Source organism: Plasmodium berghei (assembly GCF_900002375.2).
Source record: "Plasmodium berghei ANKA genome assembly, chromosome: 3".
Lineage (NCBI taxonomy): Eukaryota > Apicomplexa > Aconoidasida > Haemosporida > Plasmodiidae > Plasmodium > Plasmodium berghei.
In genome coordinates this window covers 278,829-297,995 of record NC_036161.2, presented here as the reverse complement: position 1 = coordinate 297,995, position 19,167 = coordinate 278,829, and the positions used below count along the sequence as shown (strand labels likewise).

The window sequence follows — 19,167 nt, the reverse complement described above, 5'->3', positions numbered from 1 at the left end:
TAAAACGGAATGAAAGCTCTATAAAAAATATTTTATAAATTTTTTGAAAATTTTAAGTTCGAAAATATAATTAATTTGAATAATATGCATTATTCATGGAATACAAGCAATTTATATTATATTTAAAAGATGACGAATTAAGGGAAATGCTTTAGTTAATCTTTATTTTTTATTTTTTATAACTGTGTTGATTTGCATACCTACATATGTATATGTTCCCATTTTGAAAAAGTTGGTTTATATAAAAAAAGATACAATATTTTATTAAAATGAATGTAAATATATATCAGACAAATTTAATATTTAGTATTATCCTTTTATATAATGTTTCTACTATTTATTTTGATTCTTCATCAATTTTGGGATATATTTAAAAACTTGTTTTTTTTATATGATAAAAAACTTTACACATATATGTAATACATGCAAAATATTCAAAATATGAAAATATATTCAATAGAATGTGAAGAGATAAAAAAAATAAAGTTTTTTTAATAATCAGAATAAATAGCCATAAAACTTTGCTTTCTTATATTTGTTTTGTAAATGTTTAGAAAACACAACAAACATGTCAGTAAATCTATATAAAATTTTTGCACTCATCGATAAGGAATATATCCTACAAACACTTTCTATATAAACTATCTTTATTTTTTTAAAAAAAATATATTTTCTAAATAATAATGAAAATACAACAGGTACACATGTTCCCGGGCCATTTACTATCAATAATTTAATATTATTCAATTTGTATGTTAAAAATATACAATATATAAATACAAATATAAATTTAGTTAAAGCCATTAAATACGATTCTCCTATATTTCTACACCTTGGTATAAAGACAAAATGTTTTCTATACTTTTCAAATTCTTTTTCTGCCTTTTCCTTACTCAAATTATCACCATTTGCACAAAAAAAATGAAAAATTATATTATCATTTTTTATGAGTTTTAATATTTCTAATATTTCAAATGTATGGCCTCCTGATCCTAGAACTACACCAATTTCAATGTCTTCATTTTGTATACTATTTTTATTATAGAATATTTTTTTTTTCAAAAAAAAAAATATATATATAAATATACTTAAGCAACAAAGAGCTACAAGCATTTTTTAGATTATGTTTTATATTTTTATAATTAACTCTTCGTAGTATTCCATAATTTTATATAGCCACATTTTTGAACATAAAAAATATTAAATATAACACATTATTAAAATATACTGAAAGGTATAAACGATTGAAAATTGATATTTTTATATGAACATTCATAAAAAAAAAAAAAAAAAAAAAACTTATATGCCATAAGCTCTTTTTTTCGACATCTTTGTATATACTCACCCATGTTTACATCCATATTCAGCTTAGTGCCCATGTAACGAAACACGGTGATTCTGGAATTAGGGAAACTGTTAATTTTTCATATCACAAACCCTATTATTTTATTTACAAATTTGATAAATAAAAGTGTGTGCAAAATATGAAAAAAAATATTAACCATACTAATAAATTAGCTAGATATATGAATAATTAATAGCTAGCCAAATTAAATTAAAGAATAAATTTGTTCCATTATTGTTACATTAAAGGGAAGGTAATAACCATACTTTAAAAATATCCTTATAAAATTGTATAATATAACACAAAAATATAACTATCTTAGTTTCATCAGTTTTTTATTTGTTCCACCTTTTATATATGTATATTAAAGCTAAAACATCCATACTATAAAATGATTAAAAACGCTAATAATAAGTGAAATTAAATTCTTATATAATACAGGATATTCATCTATTTCACCGAATAAAGCAGCTAAAAAACAGTAAATGTGAAGATATAGCAAAATAGGGATATGCAATATATATTATGAGGAAATAATATTTATATCGATAACCTTTGTAATACTTGGTTAAGCGTCATGAAGCGTATGCACTTAAAAAGGAAGAATGTTCAGTAAAATAAATGAGAAAAACGAAAATGTTCATAAGGCACTATCCATGTTAGACAAGGGAAAATAATAAAATATTAAATTAACAAAAAAATGAAATATATTAATGTATACATGTATATAACATATGGAAAAGAATTAAACATATAATAATTCAAAAATTGTATATGAAAATATTCAACATCACATTATATAAACATATGATATAATTTCAAATAAAAAAATATATAATTTAATTAAAAATTATATATAAAAAACAATAAATATGCTATACATAGATACATGGCTAATTTTTGGAGCATCAAATGGAAATTATAAACATTTTGTAAATTATAATATATATATTGTGGATAAATTAATATATTAAAAAAATCCGTTTTAAAAATTGAGCATGGAAATACGGATTAAGGATATAATACATATAAACATCACGAGGCATTGTAGATAAATTAAAAACGATACACACATATATGTATTATTTTTTCTAAAACCTCATATTAATATATTTTTTCTTTATTTGTGTACAATATATTTCTTAAGAATAAAAATTTTGTATTAAAGGACGAGGAAACAATATAGGTAAAATTACATAGCATGGCGTGTATGTAAACCCTAATATTATTAACATTCCAAAAAAAAAAAGAGAAAAATTCTACCTATATGTTTTTTCAATATATTCTTATATTAACTATAAATATAGATATAATTTTACAAATATGTTATATGTATACTTCCTATCCATATTTTGATTTTTGTACTGAATATATATTCCTATTACCTTTCTACTGTTATTATTGCACTTTTTTTTCCTAAATCATCATCAAGCAATTTTGGTACTTTTTTTGTGTGTGTATTATGGCCAAAGAAATTTTCTTCCATATATAAATCTTGATAATTGTAGTAATTAATTTTTTTTTTTTTTAATTTTTTTCGGAAATTATAAAATATATAATATTTATAAATTATATCATTCATTGTAGTTTTATTTTTTAAACGATATAAATTGTTCACTGAAAAAAAGTCTATTTTTTTAACATTGTAACAAGTACTTGGTGATACAAAGATCGAAGTTGTATTTTCATATATTGTATTTAATATATATGTGTGTATAAATTTGAAATCAATTATTCGCGCATTTTGTAAGTTAATTGCGAAATGTAAGTTTTTATAAAAAATATTTTTTAACTTATTTTGGCAATATATAATAAACCAAAATTGATCCATTTTGTGTATATCAAAAGATTTTATAGAATAACAAAATTTTCTTAATTTTTTTTTTTTTTTTATTATTATGTATTTATAATGATTACTAAAAATTTTATTTAAATTATATCTGTATATAATCTTTAGCATTTTAAAACATTTCATATCATTTTTTTTTTGAGACATATTATTATATATTTTTCCCAAGTTAATATGAGCAAAATATTTTTCATCAAATGTGTTATGATTATAAGCTTTAACAACATCATATATCATATATTTTTTCTTTATAAATACTATGTTTTCAATATTTTTATAATTATTCTTATACAAACTTGTCATATCATTTATTTTATGGCAAATACTAAAAAAACGGCTATTATTTGTTTTTTCGTTTAAAAGATCATTCCATGTCTTTATATTAGTATCTCCTTCCCCTTCCCTCATTTTACTATAATTCATTTCACCCGGTTTAAAATATTCATGTATATATTTATTTTTATTTCCAACAGTATCATCAATATATTCGCGATTTTGGATATGTCTATACCCATCATTGAAACGATTTTGATAAAATAAATCGTATTCTGTATCATAATTATTTTCAAAATAATAATTAAATTCAGGAGTGTAATAAATTTTATGATAATTGTCATCTGTTATATTAATTGGCAATGTCTGTTCCTCTTTAATATTGTTTTTTATTTCCCATAAATTATTAGGATAAGTTTGTCCACAACTTTGCCATTTTTTCCACAAGTTTATACTATCTTTATATAACTTTGTACATAAAATAATTTTTTTTGATTTTTTTTCTATATTATTAAAAAAGGTATCTAATATTTTAACATTATCTATTATATACGGATCAATATATTCATCACTGCTTATGGTAGAATAGTTTTTAAAATTTTGTTTTTCTTTTTGTTTGGTATTTTCGTTATCAATATAAATGGATATATTTTGCTCATATTTCATTTCGTTATTATTTACATTTTTAGAAATATTTTGCATTAATAAATTGAATTTAAAATTTTTATCATTTTCATTAATAGTTTTTAATTTATTAATTTTGTTATATAAGTTATTGATTTGTTGTTTTTTATCAAATGTGTAAATATTATTTTTATCTTCTTTTCCATAACCATTAATAGTAGTAGTATCTACATTTTTATGATCATTCAAATTATTTGACTTTTCTAAGTTAATTTTGTTAGTATCATTTTTTTTCATTTTATTCCCAATTTGTTCTTGAAAATCCATTTTACTATTTCCTTCTTTTAAATTTGAATTTAATAAATTGTTTTTTTCTTTGTAATGTATACTTTCATTTTTTGTCTCATTTTTATCATCATTTTTATCATCATTTTCATCATTTTCTTCTTCTTCTTCATCATCTTCTTCATCCTCAATGTTATAGACATCTTCTTCTTCTTCCTTTTCATCATAATCTTCAAATATTGTTTGTTTGATTTCATTATCATTTCCTTCATCAAATATTTTACCATCATCATATATTTGTAAAGTTTGATATTTGTTTTTTTTATTTTGTTCTCTTTTTTTTTTTCGTTTTTTTTTTTTATCTTTAAAATTTGTTATTTTCAATTCTTCGATTTTATTTGATTTATTTTTTAAATTTTCATCATCATTTTCATCATCTTCATCTTCTTCTTCTTCTTCTTCTTCTTGTAAATTATTTTTTTGTTTATCAAAAATAATCATTTTTTGATCACCTTCACTTATATAATTAAATTTTTCCATAAAAATTGAAATATGTTTACTCATCAATTCAGCTAGCTTTTCGTCATTACATGTAAAATAACCACCATGTGATCTGAATTTATTCAGAAACATAAGAACGCCAACAACTTGATTATTTCTATCTAATATCGGTGCAGCCAATATAGTTTTTGTTTTAAAATTGAATTTTTTATCATGATTTGGATTATATAATTCACTACTTAATACATCTTTACAATTAATAATTTCTTTATTTCTTAAAACCCATAAACAAAAGCTTTTTTCATTGCTATTAGCAGAAATTTTTATAATATTTTTTCGACCATGTATGGCTTTACTCCATAATTCGTTTTTCACTTTATCATATAGAAATAAAGTTGAAGCTTCACAGTTTAATATATCAGAACAATCATACATAACCATTTGAAATATAAAATCTAATTCTTTTTTTTTTTTCAATCTATCACTTTTTGTTGTATCAATAAAAATAAGCTGAAGCATTCCCAAACCACAACCAAGTAATATTCCCAATACAGATCCGATTAATGTGCAATATTGATATATTTTATTTTTTATATCAAATTTTTCTATTTGTATAATTTTATATCTTTGAAGTAAATAATTTATAGCACATCCAAAAAAAACACCAAATGTATCACTACAAAGTTGCCCAAACGAAGCAGCACATAAAGTAGATATACCCAATGTTACACCAATAGATGCATCAAACATATCACCTAATCTTATCATTATAAACTGGTCCATAAATCCAAACCCTATCATTGGAATAGATGAACAAAATATAATATTTAGTATTTTTTTTATATCATTTTTTTTTCCATTTTCTTCAACTTGTTCACTATTTTTAACTGTTTCGCTATTTTCAACTTTTACACTATTTTCAATTGTTTTGCCATTTTCAACTTTTGTATTATTTTTAAATGTTTCGCTATTTTCATTCTTTGTTGAATAAGAACAAATTTTATGCTGATTAAGAATGTGGTTAAAATTGGGTGAATTTAAAATCGGGCTACTTTTGTTAAGATATTGTGTAAATAAGTTTGCACTTAAATGTCGGGCGATGTTTCTTCTGTTACGTCTGTTAATTTTGCTAGCATTGCTTACTTTATAATTTTCTTGGAAACTCTTTAATTTATTTTTTGTGTTAATTTTTTTTTTCACATTTATCCAATTGCACACACTTCTAAAATTATTCAACCAAAATGGGCCACTTCTCAAATTATTTAATGAAATACTATAAGATATCTTTAAGCGCAAAACTGATTTTCTTCGAATAGTTTTTTTTATAAATAGACATGGCTTGTACCTCCAAATATTTTTTAATATGTTTTCATTCATAATATTTAAAATAAATAAGAAATTTCGTATCTATGTGCTTAAAACAGTTTTTTAAAAAAGGGATAAAAATATAAAATTATTTATTATATCATTTTTTCTCGCAATTTACAATCACTATTCATTGGTCATGTTAATATATGCATATATTATTATATCTATAAATATATTACAAAAACATTTTCCTCAACTTTTTTTATTTATCTATATTTCATATTTAAAACTGTTTAAAACTATTTTAAATTATTTAAATTTATATACTCACACTAGTGTCAGCAAAAATTGTGTTTGTATCCATTTTGTTTGCATTTTATATTTTGTGGTATATGGCATTTTTTTCTTCTTTTTTTTTGCATTTAAAATGTGTTTGCTTTTAATTTAAAAAATAACACAAAATAAAACGCAATATATATTATAAAATAAATATAACATGATATATTATATAATAAATAAAATGCAAATGAACATAAAATATTTTTAAATTAAAAAAGTAATGATGGTAATGATATATTACCACAAAAATATAAATAAGAAAACATAATATATTATAAATTTTTTATAAATATATTTGCGGAGTACAACTACATAGTATTAAAAAAAATACACATATAAGAACTATCCCAATTTATTTAATAAAAATATATATTTTTTAACTAAAACTTTTTGTGTATGTAAATATATTATATATTTAACTATTTCCCCTTTTTTAATAAAAATAAAATTATAAGTTTAAATTATTACACACAAATATCATATATTATTAAAAAAAAACATATAGCGCTTAAAACGATTTTTTTTTCTTTCGTCTTTTTCTGTATAATACAATGTCCTTAAAATAGCCATAACATAATAAATACAATTTTCTATTAGTTTTTATTTATTAATAAAAATAAAAAGAGAAAACAACAATTTATGTTATAATGTTTTATGTTATAAGGATATCTATGCAATTACACGATGTGTTTTAGTTTTGTGAAATATTTTTTTACACCTTTATTTAAATGTGTATCATATTTAAAATCCCCATTTATTTTAAAAAATAACATTATTTTCCAATCATTTTATAAAAAAATATTATAATAAATTAATGGTGGGCAACATATTTCAGAAACTACGTAAATGTGTATATATTTATTTGGTCATTATTTGGTTGTTTACTTTCTAAAATAACATAAAACTGGTGAAGAAATATAAGGAAAATAATAATATAATATGAATTGCTATTTTTTGTGTAAATATATGCCATTTCTGTTTTATAGAATAAATAAAAATAAATATATAAGAAAATATAGAATGTTTCGTTCATAAAATGTAGATATATATAAGTGTGCGCTATTAAAGTCACTTCTTTTTTTCTTTTAAAAAACAAAAAATGATTTAAAATTATAATGCAAACAATTTCGAAAATATTAAAGTAAAAAATGTACAATTATATATATGTATGTATATGGTCATATATATTTGTATTCTCTATACATTATAATTTTGTCAAAAACACAATAAAAAAAAACGTTTTTTTGTTATTAAAAAATAAACTATAAATTCCAAAAAAAAAGAAAAAATGATTCTTTACATAGTTATATTAATTCTATACCATTTTACTTCCTTTTTTTTTGCGCTCAAAATAAAAAATTGTAAATATAATTTTTTAAATAATGTTCATTCTATACAACATACAACTAGAATACGCGCTGTTGGTGGAAAAGGTAAACATATATGTAGAGGGTTTTGTAACAATATAATGTGTATATTTTTTTTATTTCTTTAATATCTTTTTTTTTATTTTTTCAAATAAGTTGGATGTAAAATAATCGGGCATGGTCATTCTTATCCTTCACATGAAATTCATAATGACGAATTAAAAAAATATATCGATACAAATGACGAAGTAATACTATGTGTCTTTTTCTTTTCTTGTCTGAAATTTATTTTTGTTTATTTGAATAAATTGTGAGTTATTTATTCATAAAAATAGCATGTTCATAAAATTTATAAAATAATTCATTGTATATGTGTATATTTAATAATATTTTTTCATATATGTATATATACAAATATACAACACTTTTTTTTTATATCCGTTTCCATCACAGTGGATACAAACCAGAACAGGAATTAAAAAAAGAAGGATACTAAAAAAAAATGAAAATATAACAACTTTACAAGTAGAAAGTTCTAAACAAGCTTTAAAAAATTCGTTGTTAAACCCGTTAGACATAGATATGGTAAGAATAACAATGTAATAAGTTTTTTTTTAAATAACCTTTCATATTTTGAATACATTATATTTTCAGATTATAAACGCATCTTCTACGCCTCAAAATTTATTTGGAGATGCAAATAATATTAGTAATGAATTAGGATGTAAAAATAGCGTTAATATGGATTTAACAGCAGCATGTACAGGATTTGTCTTTGCTTTTGCTACGGGTTTTTTTCTTAGAAAATAAATATATACATGATAAATATACTTTAATAAATAGAATATTATCTGCATACAATTTGTTAATTACATTTTCCCTTAAACTTCTTAGCATACAATTTTTTATCAAAATATAAAAACATTTTAATAATTGGAAGTGATGCATTGAGCAACTTTGTGGATTGGAGGGATCGAAATACATGTGTTTTGTTTGGGGATGGAGCAGGTGATATGTGCAATTTTTATATGATGTACCTATATATACTTCTACATTATTTTTATAGTTTGATTTTTCTATATAGAAAAAAATAATTATCCTTTTTATTATTTATTTCCAAAAATTTTGCCAAAAAAAATACAAGTACAAACATTAGTTACAATTTTTTTTTCATAGGAGCTATAATTTTACAAAGAACAAATACAAATGAAGAAAATAATATTTACGATTATTATATAGGATCAAATAGCGAACTAAATAATTTATTAACAATTAATTTTGAAAACGATAAGGATAACTTGGACGCTCCAAACCAAAATAAATATGGAAAAATAAATATGAATGGAAAAGAAGTGTTTAAATATGCAATAAACAAAATACCTAAAATTTTAAAAAAATCTGTAGAAAACGTCAATTTAAAATTAAATGATGTTGATTATTTTATATTTCACCAAGCTAATATTAGAATTTTAGAATCAGTTGCAAATACTTTAAATATACCAAAATCAAAGGTAATGATATTTTTATATAAGTTTTATTTCTCTTTAGAATACATATGTGTGTGTGTAGAAACATAGCTGATTATGTTTATAGTAATTATAACGTTTTCTTATTATTTTATTTTTACTGAAATTTGGACTTTTAACAGATTTTGGTAAACTTGGATGAATACGCAAACACATCGGCAGCTTCAATACCGCTATGCTTCTCGGAAAATGTAAATATATTTAATAAAAAATAATATATACATATATTATGACCCAGATTAAGTGAACTGTATGCATATATTAAATTCGATTTGTTTATTCATTCACTTATTTATTCATTTATTGTATATGTTTCCTTTTCATGAACTAAATATTTTTTTTAGATATACAATGGAAAAATAAAAAGGAATAACATTATATGTATGTGTGGTTTTGGGGCTGGAATGTCATACGGATGCATTACATTTAAATATTAAAAAATGTATAGATTTAATGCTTAAAATTGTTATATATATAATTTTTACAGCATTTTTTCATTTTTTTTTATCAAAGATCGAATAAACTATAGATTTTTGTTACAAAAAAAAATGTGACTTTTAATATATATAATTAAATATATTCATACATATGAAATCAAATAAATTTGAAAACAATTTTTCCTATTTTTTTTTATATAACACTTGTATCATTTTTTGCTATACCTTATTATATAAATTTTTAATTAAAACTATAAGGAAGAATATTATATTTTTTTAATTTTTAGTTATATTTATTTCATATATCACCAATGCAAATACACATATATATTTTTTGTGGAAAAAAAATACTTTTGCAAACAATTCAAAATTCGAATATGTGAATAAGTGAAAAAATAATAAATATGTACATGATCATGGAATACGCATGTATACAGATAGAAATGAACACTAATACAACTTGAAAATAAATAAAAAGTTTAATCAATGAAAATGAAAAGAAATACTATATTGGCTTGCTAGCTTATTTTTATAATTTATCAACTTATCCCTTTTTATAATTTTTCCATAACTTTTTTTTTTTTCTTTTTGTGGGATGTGGAATAAAAGTAGAAAATCATTGTTACTAAACAGAAGATATTCATTTTTTCGATGCTTTACTAATCAAGTAAAAGTATATGACAATATAAAAATTATAGAAAGCAAAAACTTATATGAAGATAAAAATACTAAAATTAGTATTCGAGAATCATCAAAATATATCATACCAATACCCCAATGTGATCGTTCTTTTATCAGTTCTATTGTTTATAGACTTTTCCTGTAAGTTTGAATTACTAGTTTATTTATACAGACACATAATATGAATATACATGTATGTGGTTATTGTTTATATCATTAAATATATTTAGAAAAAAACAAAATTTTAAAATGTTTTTCTAGTATCTTTATTTTTTATCCATATTATGTAAAAACAGAAAATGAAAATAGTTTATGCTCAAGTGGTGTCATATAATTGTGGTATATAATTCAATTCAGTTACCTTTAAAAAATATATTTTATTTTTTTTATATTATTAGAAAGCATACAGAATATGGAGAATGTGCATGGAGATTAGTTCATCTAATAATAGAACGATTGGAAAATGAAGAAATATTGAAAATATTTCAAATAGACGAATCATTTAATATGAAAATGTACTTTTATATTCTTCATCTATGGATAATTAACAAAAGGCTAAGACATGAATATTATCAAGGCGAAATAATGAATACATACATTTTTGATATAACATGGAGAATTGTTCGTGATTGGATGCTTTTAAAAAATGTTCCAGAATATTCTTTTAATACAGAACTTTTAAATTGTCAGGAATATGCTTTTGGGGTTTGTTTGTTTTTTTTAATATAATATTTTTATTTTATTACTTTTCAAATATATAATTTTAATTTTGTTTATTCTTTTTTATCCAGTTTTTAGTACATTTAGATGAAGCATCTACCAATGTCGATACCTTCCCTTCACTCTTAAAGAATATATTATGGGAGTTAGCTCATGAAATTAAATAAATGAATGAATATACAAATACATACACATGCATGCACACATACATATATATATATATATTACCATTTATAGGCACCTATACGAAAAAAAAGTAAAAAAATCTGGACTAATTGTCACAGAGTTGAGTAAATATAGTATACTTCAAATGAGACACGTTTTTAATTTATCGAGTGATCATTTTTTACAAGCCTCTTTTATCTGGTTTGATTTTCTTTAAAAATTTTTAAGAACACTTTTCTTATATGTTGTATATATTATCAATGCAAAAATATATGTGCTTTTCAAATGAGTAAATATACTTTCTTTTTTTTCATAGGGCTGATTTTTATAATCAAAAAAAATTAAATCGGCGTTTGCCCGCATTATGCCAGCAAATATCATATGGAGGTATAAACATAAAACGGAAAAATGCACACAAAAAATGAAACTTGCATATGTAACTATTTTCTATAATAATTTTTCAGGTTATCGGCCAAAAGATAAAAGCAAATATCTTCCCTACGACGATGGGAAAAAAATATTACCCAGGGTTTATTAGCATCAAAGAATTACACATGCAGGCATAACGGATATTTGTATATTTTTATTTTTTAAATATACATATATTTTCAGTTATAAAATAAGAATGAATCCTTTACCTTATATATGTAAAAAATTCCTAGTGTATTACCCTTTGCATTTTCATATACCATTATTGTTATACTATTATTAGGTATACTTTTTAAGGTCTTAAAAATTTATTTTATATTATTTTACAATATATATAAGCACAAAAGGCATTTACAAAAATTTTCATACATATAAATTACATTTTAGTAGGCTCCACTTTTTTCCTTTTTTTTATAATTATATATACACAATGTGCTTTAAAATGTGTATGTTTTTTCATTTTATTATATATACTTTTTTTTATTTTTTTTGTCAAATAATTTATTTGTATTTTAAAAAAATTGCACTTTTTTTCTACGTCATTCAATAACATATATTAAAAAAAAAATAATTTAAATAAAAAAAAAAAACACTAATAATAATAGGTTGTATTTTTACTTTAATTTAGCTTACATTCTTTCTTTTTTTTAATTATAATACACAACACTTCATTTAATTCCTATTATTTCGTTTATTACTATTGATTATATATATAATATTTTACACTTTTTTTATGTATTTTATATTTTCACTAAAAATATTATTCATAATTCATAATATTTATTTGTTCCATTATTTTGCTTCTTTCACTTTTTTTTTGTATTATATTTTCCATGGTTATTTCACTTCACTTATTTATAATGCATTAGTTAAAAAAAATGAAAAATGGAAAAGAAAAGTAGTTATAAAACAGTGTTATTAGGAGAATCATCAGTGGGGAAATCAAGCATAGTTTTAAGATTAACAAAAGATACATTTCATGATAATACAAATACTACAATAGGTGCTTCTTTTTGCACATATGTAGTTAACATAAATGAATTAAAAACTAATAATAATAACGGTGATAATCGTAGTAATAACAATAATAATTTAACATTTAATGACGAAAATAGTGAAAGTTTATATAACATAAAATTTGATATATGGGATACAGCAGGACAAGAGCGATATGCAAGTATTGTTCCCCTATATTACAGAGGTGCTACTTGTGCTATAATAGTTTTTGATATTAGTAATTCAAATACTCTAGACCGAGCTAAAACTTGGGTAAATCAATTAAAAATAAGTGGTAATTATATTATAATTTTAGTTGCAAATAAAATAGATAAAAATAAGTTTCAGGTTGATATGTTAGAGGTGCAAAAATATGCTCAAGAAAATAATTTACTTTTTATTCAAACAAGTGCAAAAACGGGATTTAATATAAAAAATGTTTTTTATATGCTTGCAGAAGAAATATATAAAAATATTATAAACAGTAAAAATCACATAGATAATAAAACAGTAAATAACAACTTAATAAATTTAAATAGTGAAAAACAACAAAAAACAAATTGCTGCTAAATTGTTGATATCAAATATAATTTGCATCCAACATTATATAGCCATATACATATATATATATATACATAATAATTTGTATAAAACAAACAATTATATTTTTTTAATTTAAAAAATAAATATAATTAAACTAAAATATAAAATCGATATTGTTTCAAATACACAATTTAAATTATCCTTGTATATATATATATATATATGTGCGAAGCAATGATCATATATTTATATATATATATATAATATGAGCGTGTCGCTTCACATTTCAAATATCTTTTCATATTTTGAATATGTAAATGTTTCACATACTTTTATATCAAATAACTATGCATTGAAATTGTCTTTTTGCATTATAAATATATATATGTGTATATATTAAAACAAATTAACAATATATTAGACTAAAAACAGCTACACTTTTTGAACATATTTGCTTTGAACAGCACTATATCAATTATATACAAAAAAGTACCTTGTTCATTTTTTATTTGATAATTTTCTACACATAAATACTTTGGATTCATGTTCTTTAAAACTGATAATACTTGTAAATGAAATATAGAAGATGTTGTATTAGTTTCTTTGATCTTTTTAATATTAGAAAGATATAAATATAATTGAAATAATATTATTTTTTTTCTATCAACCTTTAAAAATCTAAATAAATTCATTATATCACGAATTATATTATATCTAACGTTTGTTTTTAAAATTTTATTATTTCTTGTCAATTCGTTACAATCTTTTTGTACTTCATTACATTTATCTGTAGTTTCAAAATAAATATTTATAGGATTTTGTAGATTAGCCTTATAAATGTCATCTTTGTCAATCTCAATTTGTTTAGTATTTTTTTTATAATTTAATAATTCATCAGTTCTTTTTGTATTGTCCTTGTGGTCTATTTCACCAAAATTGGTAGTACATTTCTGGGGGAAATTTAAAATCGTTTGATATTTTTCATTATTTATCATTTGGAAATAATCATAAAAAAATACAAATGCTGTATTAGAAATTTCAATATAATCATCTTCTGATATAAAACATGCAATTTTTTCAAATACTTTATTTTCTATATTTTTATTAAAATTATAGGAAATTTCTTCATTTCCAAAAAAAAATTCTAAGATATTACAGGCATATGAATAAAAATTATATAAGTACAAATTATTGGCTATATAAAGTATTTTTTTTAATAAATTTTTTTTTATGTACATATTAGAAAATGTGTTTTTAAACAAACTTAAGAATACATGTTTTTCTTTTAAATATAAAAATATATCTAACTTTATTAAACATTCAATAATTTTGCTCATATTTATAAATATATGTTGTTTTATATGCTCATTACGAATATTTTCTAAATTTATATTTGAACTAATATAATTTGACATGTCTAAAAAATTGTTATTTGGGGTTTCGGGACAAATTCTTATAATTTCATTTTCCAAAGTTTTTAATAATAGGGGCTCATATATTTTATATCTGTATTTCAAATTTGATAATGATATTAAAATTTTAGATAAATTATCTAAAGAAATATATTTGTACTTTTGTAAATAATTTATAGTCAAATCATCAATGATGTTGTATTTTAAATCTAGTAGCTCTTTTCTACTATACCTGCTATTTGAATTATTTTCAATAAAAAATTGAAACTTAGAGCATGTTAATAAAAGTAAAGCAATTATGTCTTCGTTTATCATTTTATTATTCTTGAAATAAGTATATGCATTATAAACATGGCACCAAATATTCTTTATATAATCAAAATGAATAATTCTATCAAAAAATAAATTATTTAGAAAAATTAAAAAACATACATATTGCTCCTTTAAAAATTTATTTTCTTCTTGCATATTTTGAATATATAAATTACTAACTTTTAAAACATTTTTGTATAGCAAATCTTTAACATTATTTAAAATTATATTGGTGTCTGAACTTTCACTTTTTATATTTTTATATACAAAAGATAGATCATTTAAAATGTATATATGTGTATCATTAAACCTTTTTATCACATCATTGTTTATTATAAAATAATATAAAATACATGATATATTATTGAATAATAAATAAAAATCGTATGAGCTGTATAATTTATTTATTTTTACAAAGGAATTAGACAATATTTTAATAAATAACAAATCATTAACTTTTAATTTAAATATAAAATCATCATAATTTTCTATTTTATAAAAATAACTATTACTCCTTTTTGGCACATTTGCTTCCTTATTATTATCTTTCGAATTTACATGATTGTCTATGGTTTTATCATGTGATATGATATATATTGCATTTTTATTTTTCATTCTAACACAATTCTCCAATAAATTATTACACATGTTTAAGCTCATTTTCATAACAGAAAAAAATAACGAAGTATTAGTATAACATTTATTTTTTGATAAAGTAGAATATATGTTTTTTATAGAAATCAGTGAAATTGAAAGAAACTGAAGATTTTGAAATTTAATGTTAAAGAATGATTTTAATAAGAGTTCATAAAATAAAGAAAAATTATTATCAGCAAGTTTACTTAAAATATATTTATTGTTTATTGAATTCAACAATGCACTATAATTTATATCACATAATACATTTTCATTGCCTGTTTTTTGTTTTAAATTTTGTAATATGCATAAAATTACTTCTTTTGATTTAGAAACTATTGAAGTATTATTATATTTCTCTGCCTTTATCATGGTACAATATATCTTTAACAGTTTTATAAGATATCCGATATTTTCATTCATTAAATTCTTATGAAGAACCTTTATAATTTTTTCATCTATATTAATGTTTAAAATTGAATTATCTATATATAATTTTAGAATGTTTAACATTTTGTTATTTTCAATTTTATCTATATTCTCATATACCTTCAGATAACATTTGTTGTAAATTTCTTCTTTGCTCATTTTAATTGCATAATTATTTATTTTTTTTAATTCTTTAAAGTAACACACATTAAATTCATTTTCCTTTATTAACGATTTATCAAAAAGCATATTCGACCCATTATTAGTGACATATGTATTTAATATAAAAAGGACTTTATATATGTTGTGGTTTAAAAGATATAAATTATCAAAGACGTGGTTAAAATAAAAATTGTAAAAAAAAATTAATCTTTTGTCACCTTTATTCCATCTATAAAAGAAAATGATAAAGTTAATTAAGTCGTTTCCATTCATTTCATGCACTTGCTTAATAAATTTATTGCAAATTTTCCCTAAGAGTTCTCTTCTATGAAAGTGTAAATCCTTGTCACTGAATTCAAATTCACGTATTTTACATAAATCATTTTTATCTAAATCTGTTACTGATATAAAGAAATCATAATCATCGCATTTTTTTTCAAGTTCTGCAAATATTTGGATGCTTTGTACAATCTGACTAAAACTAATATAATCAAAGCATTTTTTGTATTCATTTAACAAGTATGTATATAATAATTTATTGTTAAGTTTTTCACCACCTTTAACAGGTTTATCCTTCTGTAAATTTTTAAATAATATTAATCTGTCATATACACTTAAACTGTGATCAAAAATACATTTTATCTTATTTTTTCTGCTATAATTTTTTTTTTTCTTAGTATTTTTATAATTAAAATCTATGCTAGAAAAGTTTGATTTAAAATTTGCGTACTTTAAAGGGAAAAATGTTTTATTTGCATATAATATTTTGGTTTTCTTTAATACATTCATGTTTATATCTAATCCTTGAAATAAACAATATGGATTCCCTTTTTTATATATTTATATTTTTATAGATATGCATTTTGTTATAAAATATATAAATGTATTTATTTACTTAATACAAATTTTAATTAATAACATTAATTTTCTTTAACTAAAATATCTTTTTTATTTTCATAGTATAAATCGTATATTATTTTATTTTTTTTCATGTAATATACTTTCGTTCTTTACGATAAATAAAATTTAAAAATTGCATGCTCACTAAAACAACAGGATGCTATATAATAATGGTGTGGCTCAATATAGCATTATGATCGAATTATTTATGTAATTATTATGATGAAGTTCATCTAAATAAATGGTGTTATTTCTTTTAAGTATATTTATATACAAAATACACACACTATTTTGTTTAAATGTGTTCGTTAAATTATTTCATATGTTATATATATATAACATAAGCATTATTTTGGGGTTCATATTCAATGTTTTTCTCTATATTTTTCCTTTAATACTCTAATTTAAAAAAAAGTTTAGCTACATTTTATGATTAAAAGGTCATGGCATAAGAAAAAAAAATTTATATGACCCTTGTATATAAGATATTTATGAAAGTATTGTAAATTAAAAAACACAACGGAACTATTAATAGCATTTAATTGAACATCTAAAATTTAAATATTTACTAATCATATTAAAAACAAGTTGTAAGATATGTAATAAATAAAAGTATAAAATGGGGTTGCTCATAAAATCTAAATGATAAATATGGAGAACGAGTCTGGTTAAATGTAAAGTTGCAATTTTGTAAAAAATTATTATTCACGTTTTTCTAAAAAAAACAAATTGGTTTATACACACTATTTTCTAACGTAAAATTGCATAGGATATATAATATTATTGCATATAAATTATATTTGATTCTAATGATTGTGGAAAGGTACATATAATGTATCCTAGTTTCGATATATTGACATAAATGATAATATACATTTTAAAATATGCTCAAATTATATTTTATACTATAGTTATAAATATAAATTCCTGAAATAAATACATGTTAACTATAAAGCTTTCATCATTTAATTATTTTATGTACATGTTTCTAATGATGATAATTGTATATTAAACATAAATTGCTTCGATAAAAATAATATAGATGTATTTGATACAAAGAATCACTATAACAGAGTTTTCAAAACTGAACATAATATATTTAATAGTTAATACATACAATTTATGTAAGATATAAATAATCCCCATGAAGTTATGTATCAATATATGTTTGTTAATTTATGAATTTTACCCTTTTACACAACTTACAAATAATTTCATGTTTCGATGTAACAAGTCGCTTAAGAGGTTTGTAATTAAAACTTTTATGTAATGAATGATTTATATTTTCTATACTATTTTATGTTTGATCTTATAAATCTTTTGATATTTTGTAGTCTTCCATATTTTTTAATTTATGCCATTATTAATGAAAAGTAGAGTTATTAATTATTTCACATTTTCCAATCATTGTATAAATCAATTACAATTTATGGTATAGAATAAGGATGTAAAATTAAAAATTGCTTATGTTATAAATTCATATGCCAACTTATGAAAAATAATAGTTTTTACGTATACTCATTAGACTATAAAGTAGCAAATAATAAATATCATGAATTCACTTAGACATAAAATATTTCATTTATATTAATAATAAGCTTCTTATTGATTTTTCATAACTATAATATTATATAGAATTACATTAAAAAAATTATATAAATCATATATTTATTTAAGAATAATATATAAATATTTTGAAAATTATAAATATTATGTGAACATTTATATTTTAAATTAATATATATTTTTATAAATAATAATATTATTATAAATAAAAATAAATAATGTAAAAACAATTAAAATATTTAATATAAAACATTAATTAATATTAAAATAATAATTACATTAAAAATATATTAATTAATATTTATAAATAGTAAATAAATGATATATTATAAATTTATTAATTATATTATTTAATAATTTAA

The 19,167-nt window shown here is 20.6% G+C and overlaps 6 protein-coding genes across 6 annotated transcripts; 3 read left to right on the top strand and 3 right to left on the bottom strand.

Annotated features, from left to right (window-relative positions):
• Positions 1 to 498: 498 nt before the first annotated feature.
• PBANKA_0308400 (UDP-N-acetylglucosamine transferase subunit ALG14, putative) lies at positions 499 to 1,113 on the bottom strand (the record flags this gene model as incomplete). The annotated part of the gene is made up of 1 exon (XM_034566730.1): positions 499 to 1,113. One exon carries the CDS (start codon positions 1,111 to 1,113, stop codon positions 499 to 501), a length of 615 nt encoding a protein of 204 aa, XP_034419968.1.
• A 1,613-nt stretch (positions 1,114 to 2,726) lies between these two features.
• PBANKA_0308300 (GAF domain-related protein, putative) lies at positions 2,727 to 6,254 on the bottom strand (the record flags this gene model as incomplete). The annotated part of the gene is made up of 1 exon (XM_034566718.1): positions 2,727 to 6,254. One exon carries the CDS (start codon positions 6,252 to 6,254, stop codon positions 2,727 to 2,729), a length of 3,528 nt encoding a protein of 1,175 aa, XP_034419967.1.
• Positions 6,255 to 7,812: 1,558 nt separating this feature from the next.
• Positions 7,813 to 9,854, top strand: PBANKA_0308200 (apicoplast beta-ketoacyl-acyl carrier protein synthase III precursor, putative; the record flags this gene model as incomplete). Its single annotated transcript, XM_034566707.1, has 8 exons — positions 7,813 to 7,957; positions 8,048 to 8,139; positions 8,345 to 8,476; positions 8,546 to 8,681; positions 8,786 to 8,899; positions 9,068 to 9,402; positions 9,540 to 9,608; positions 9,762 to 9,854. The coding sequence occupies 8 exons, from the start codon at positions 7,813 to 7,815 to the stop codon at positions 9,852 to 9,854; spliced, it is 1,116 nt and encodes a 371-aa protein (XP_034419966.1).
• A 595-nt stretch (positions 9,855 to 10,449) lies between these two features.
• Positions 10,450 to 11,958, top strand: PBANKA_0308100 (ubiquinol-cytochrome-c reductase complex assembly factor 1, putative; the record flags this gene model as incomplete). The annotated part of the gene is made up of 6 exons (XM_034566696.1): positions 10,450 to 10,676; positions 10,934 to 11,240; positions 11,327 to 11,400; positions 11,493 to 11,621; positions 11,737 to 11,807; positions 11,885 to 11,958. The coding sequence occupies 6 exons, from the start codon at positions 10,450 to 10,452 to the stop codon at positions 11,956 to 11,958; spliced, it is 882 nt and encodes a 293-aa protein (XP_034419965.1).
• Positions 11,959 to 12,734: 776 nt separating this feature from the next.
• On the top strand, positions 12,735 to 13,415 carry PBANKA_0308000 (ras-related protein Rab-5A, putative; the record flags this gene model as incomplete). The annotated part of the gene is made up of 1 exon (XM_034566685.1): positions 12,735 to 13,415. One exon carries the CDS (start codon positions 12,735 to 12,737, stop codon positions 13,413 to 13,415), a length of 681 nt encoding a protein of 226 aa, XP_034419964.1.
• Positions 13,416 to 13,810: 395 nt separating this feature from the next.
• PBANKA_0307900 (conserved Plasmodium protein, unknown function) lies at positions 13,811 to 17,128 on the bottom strand (the record flags this gene model as incomplete). The annotated part of the gene is made up of 1 exon (XM_034566674.1): positions 13,811 to 17,128. One exon carries the CDS (start codon positions 17,126 to 17,128, stop codon positions 13,811 to 13,813), a length of 3,318 nt encoding a protein of 1,105 aa, XP_034419963.1.
• Positions 17,129 to 19,167: the final 2,039 nt, after the last annotated feature.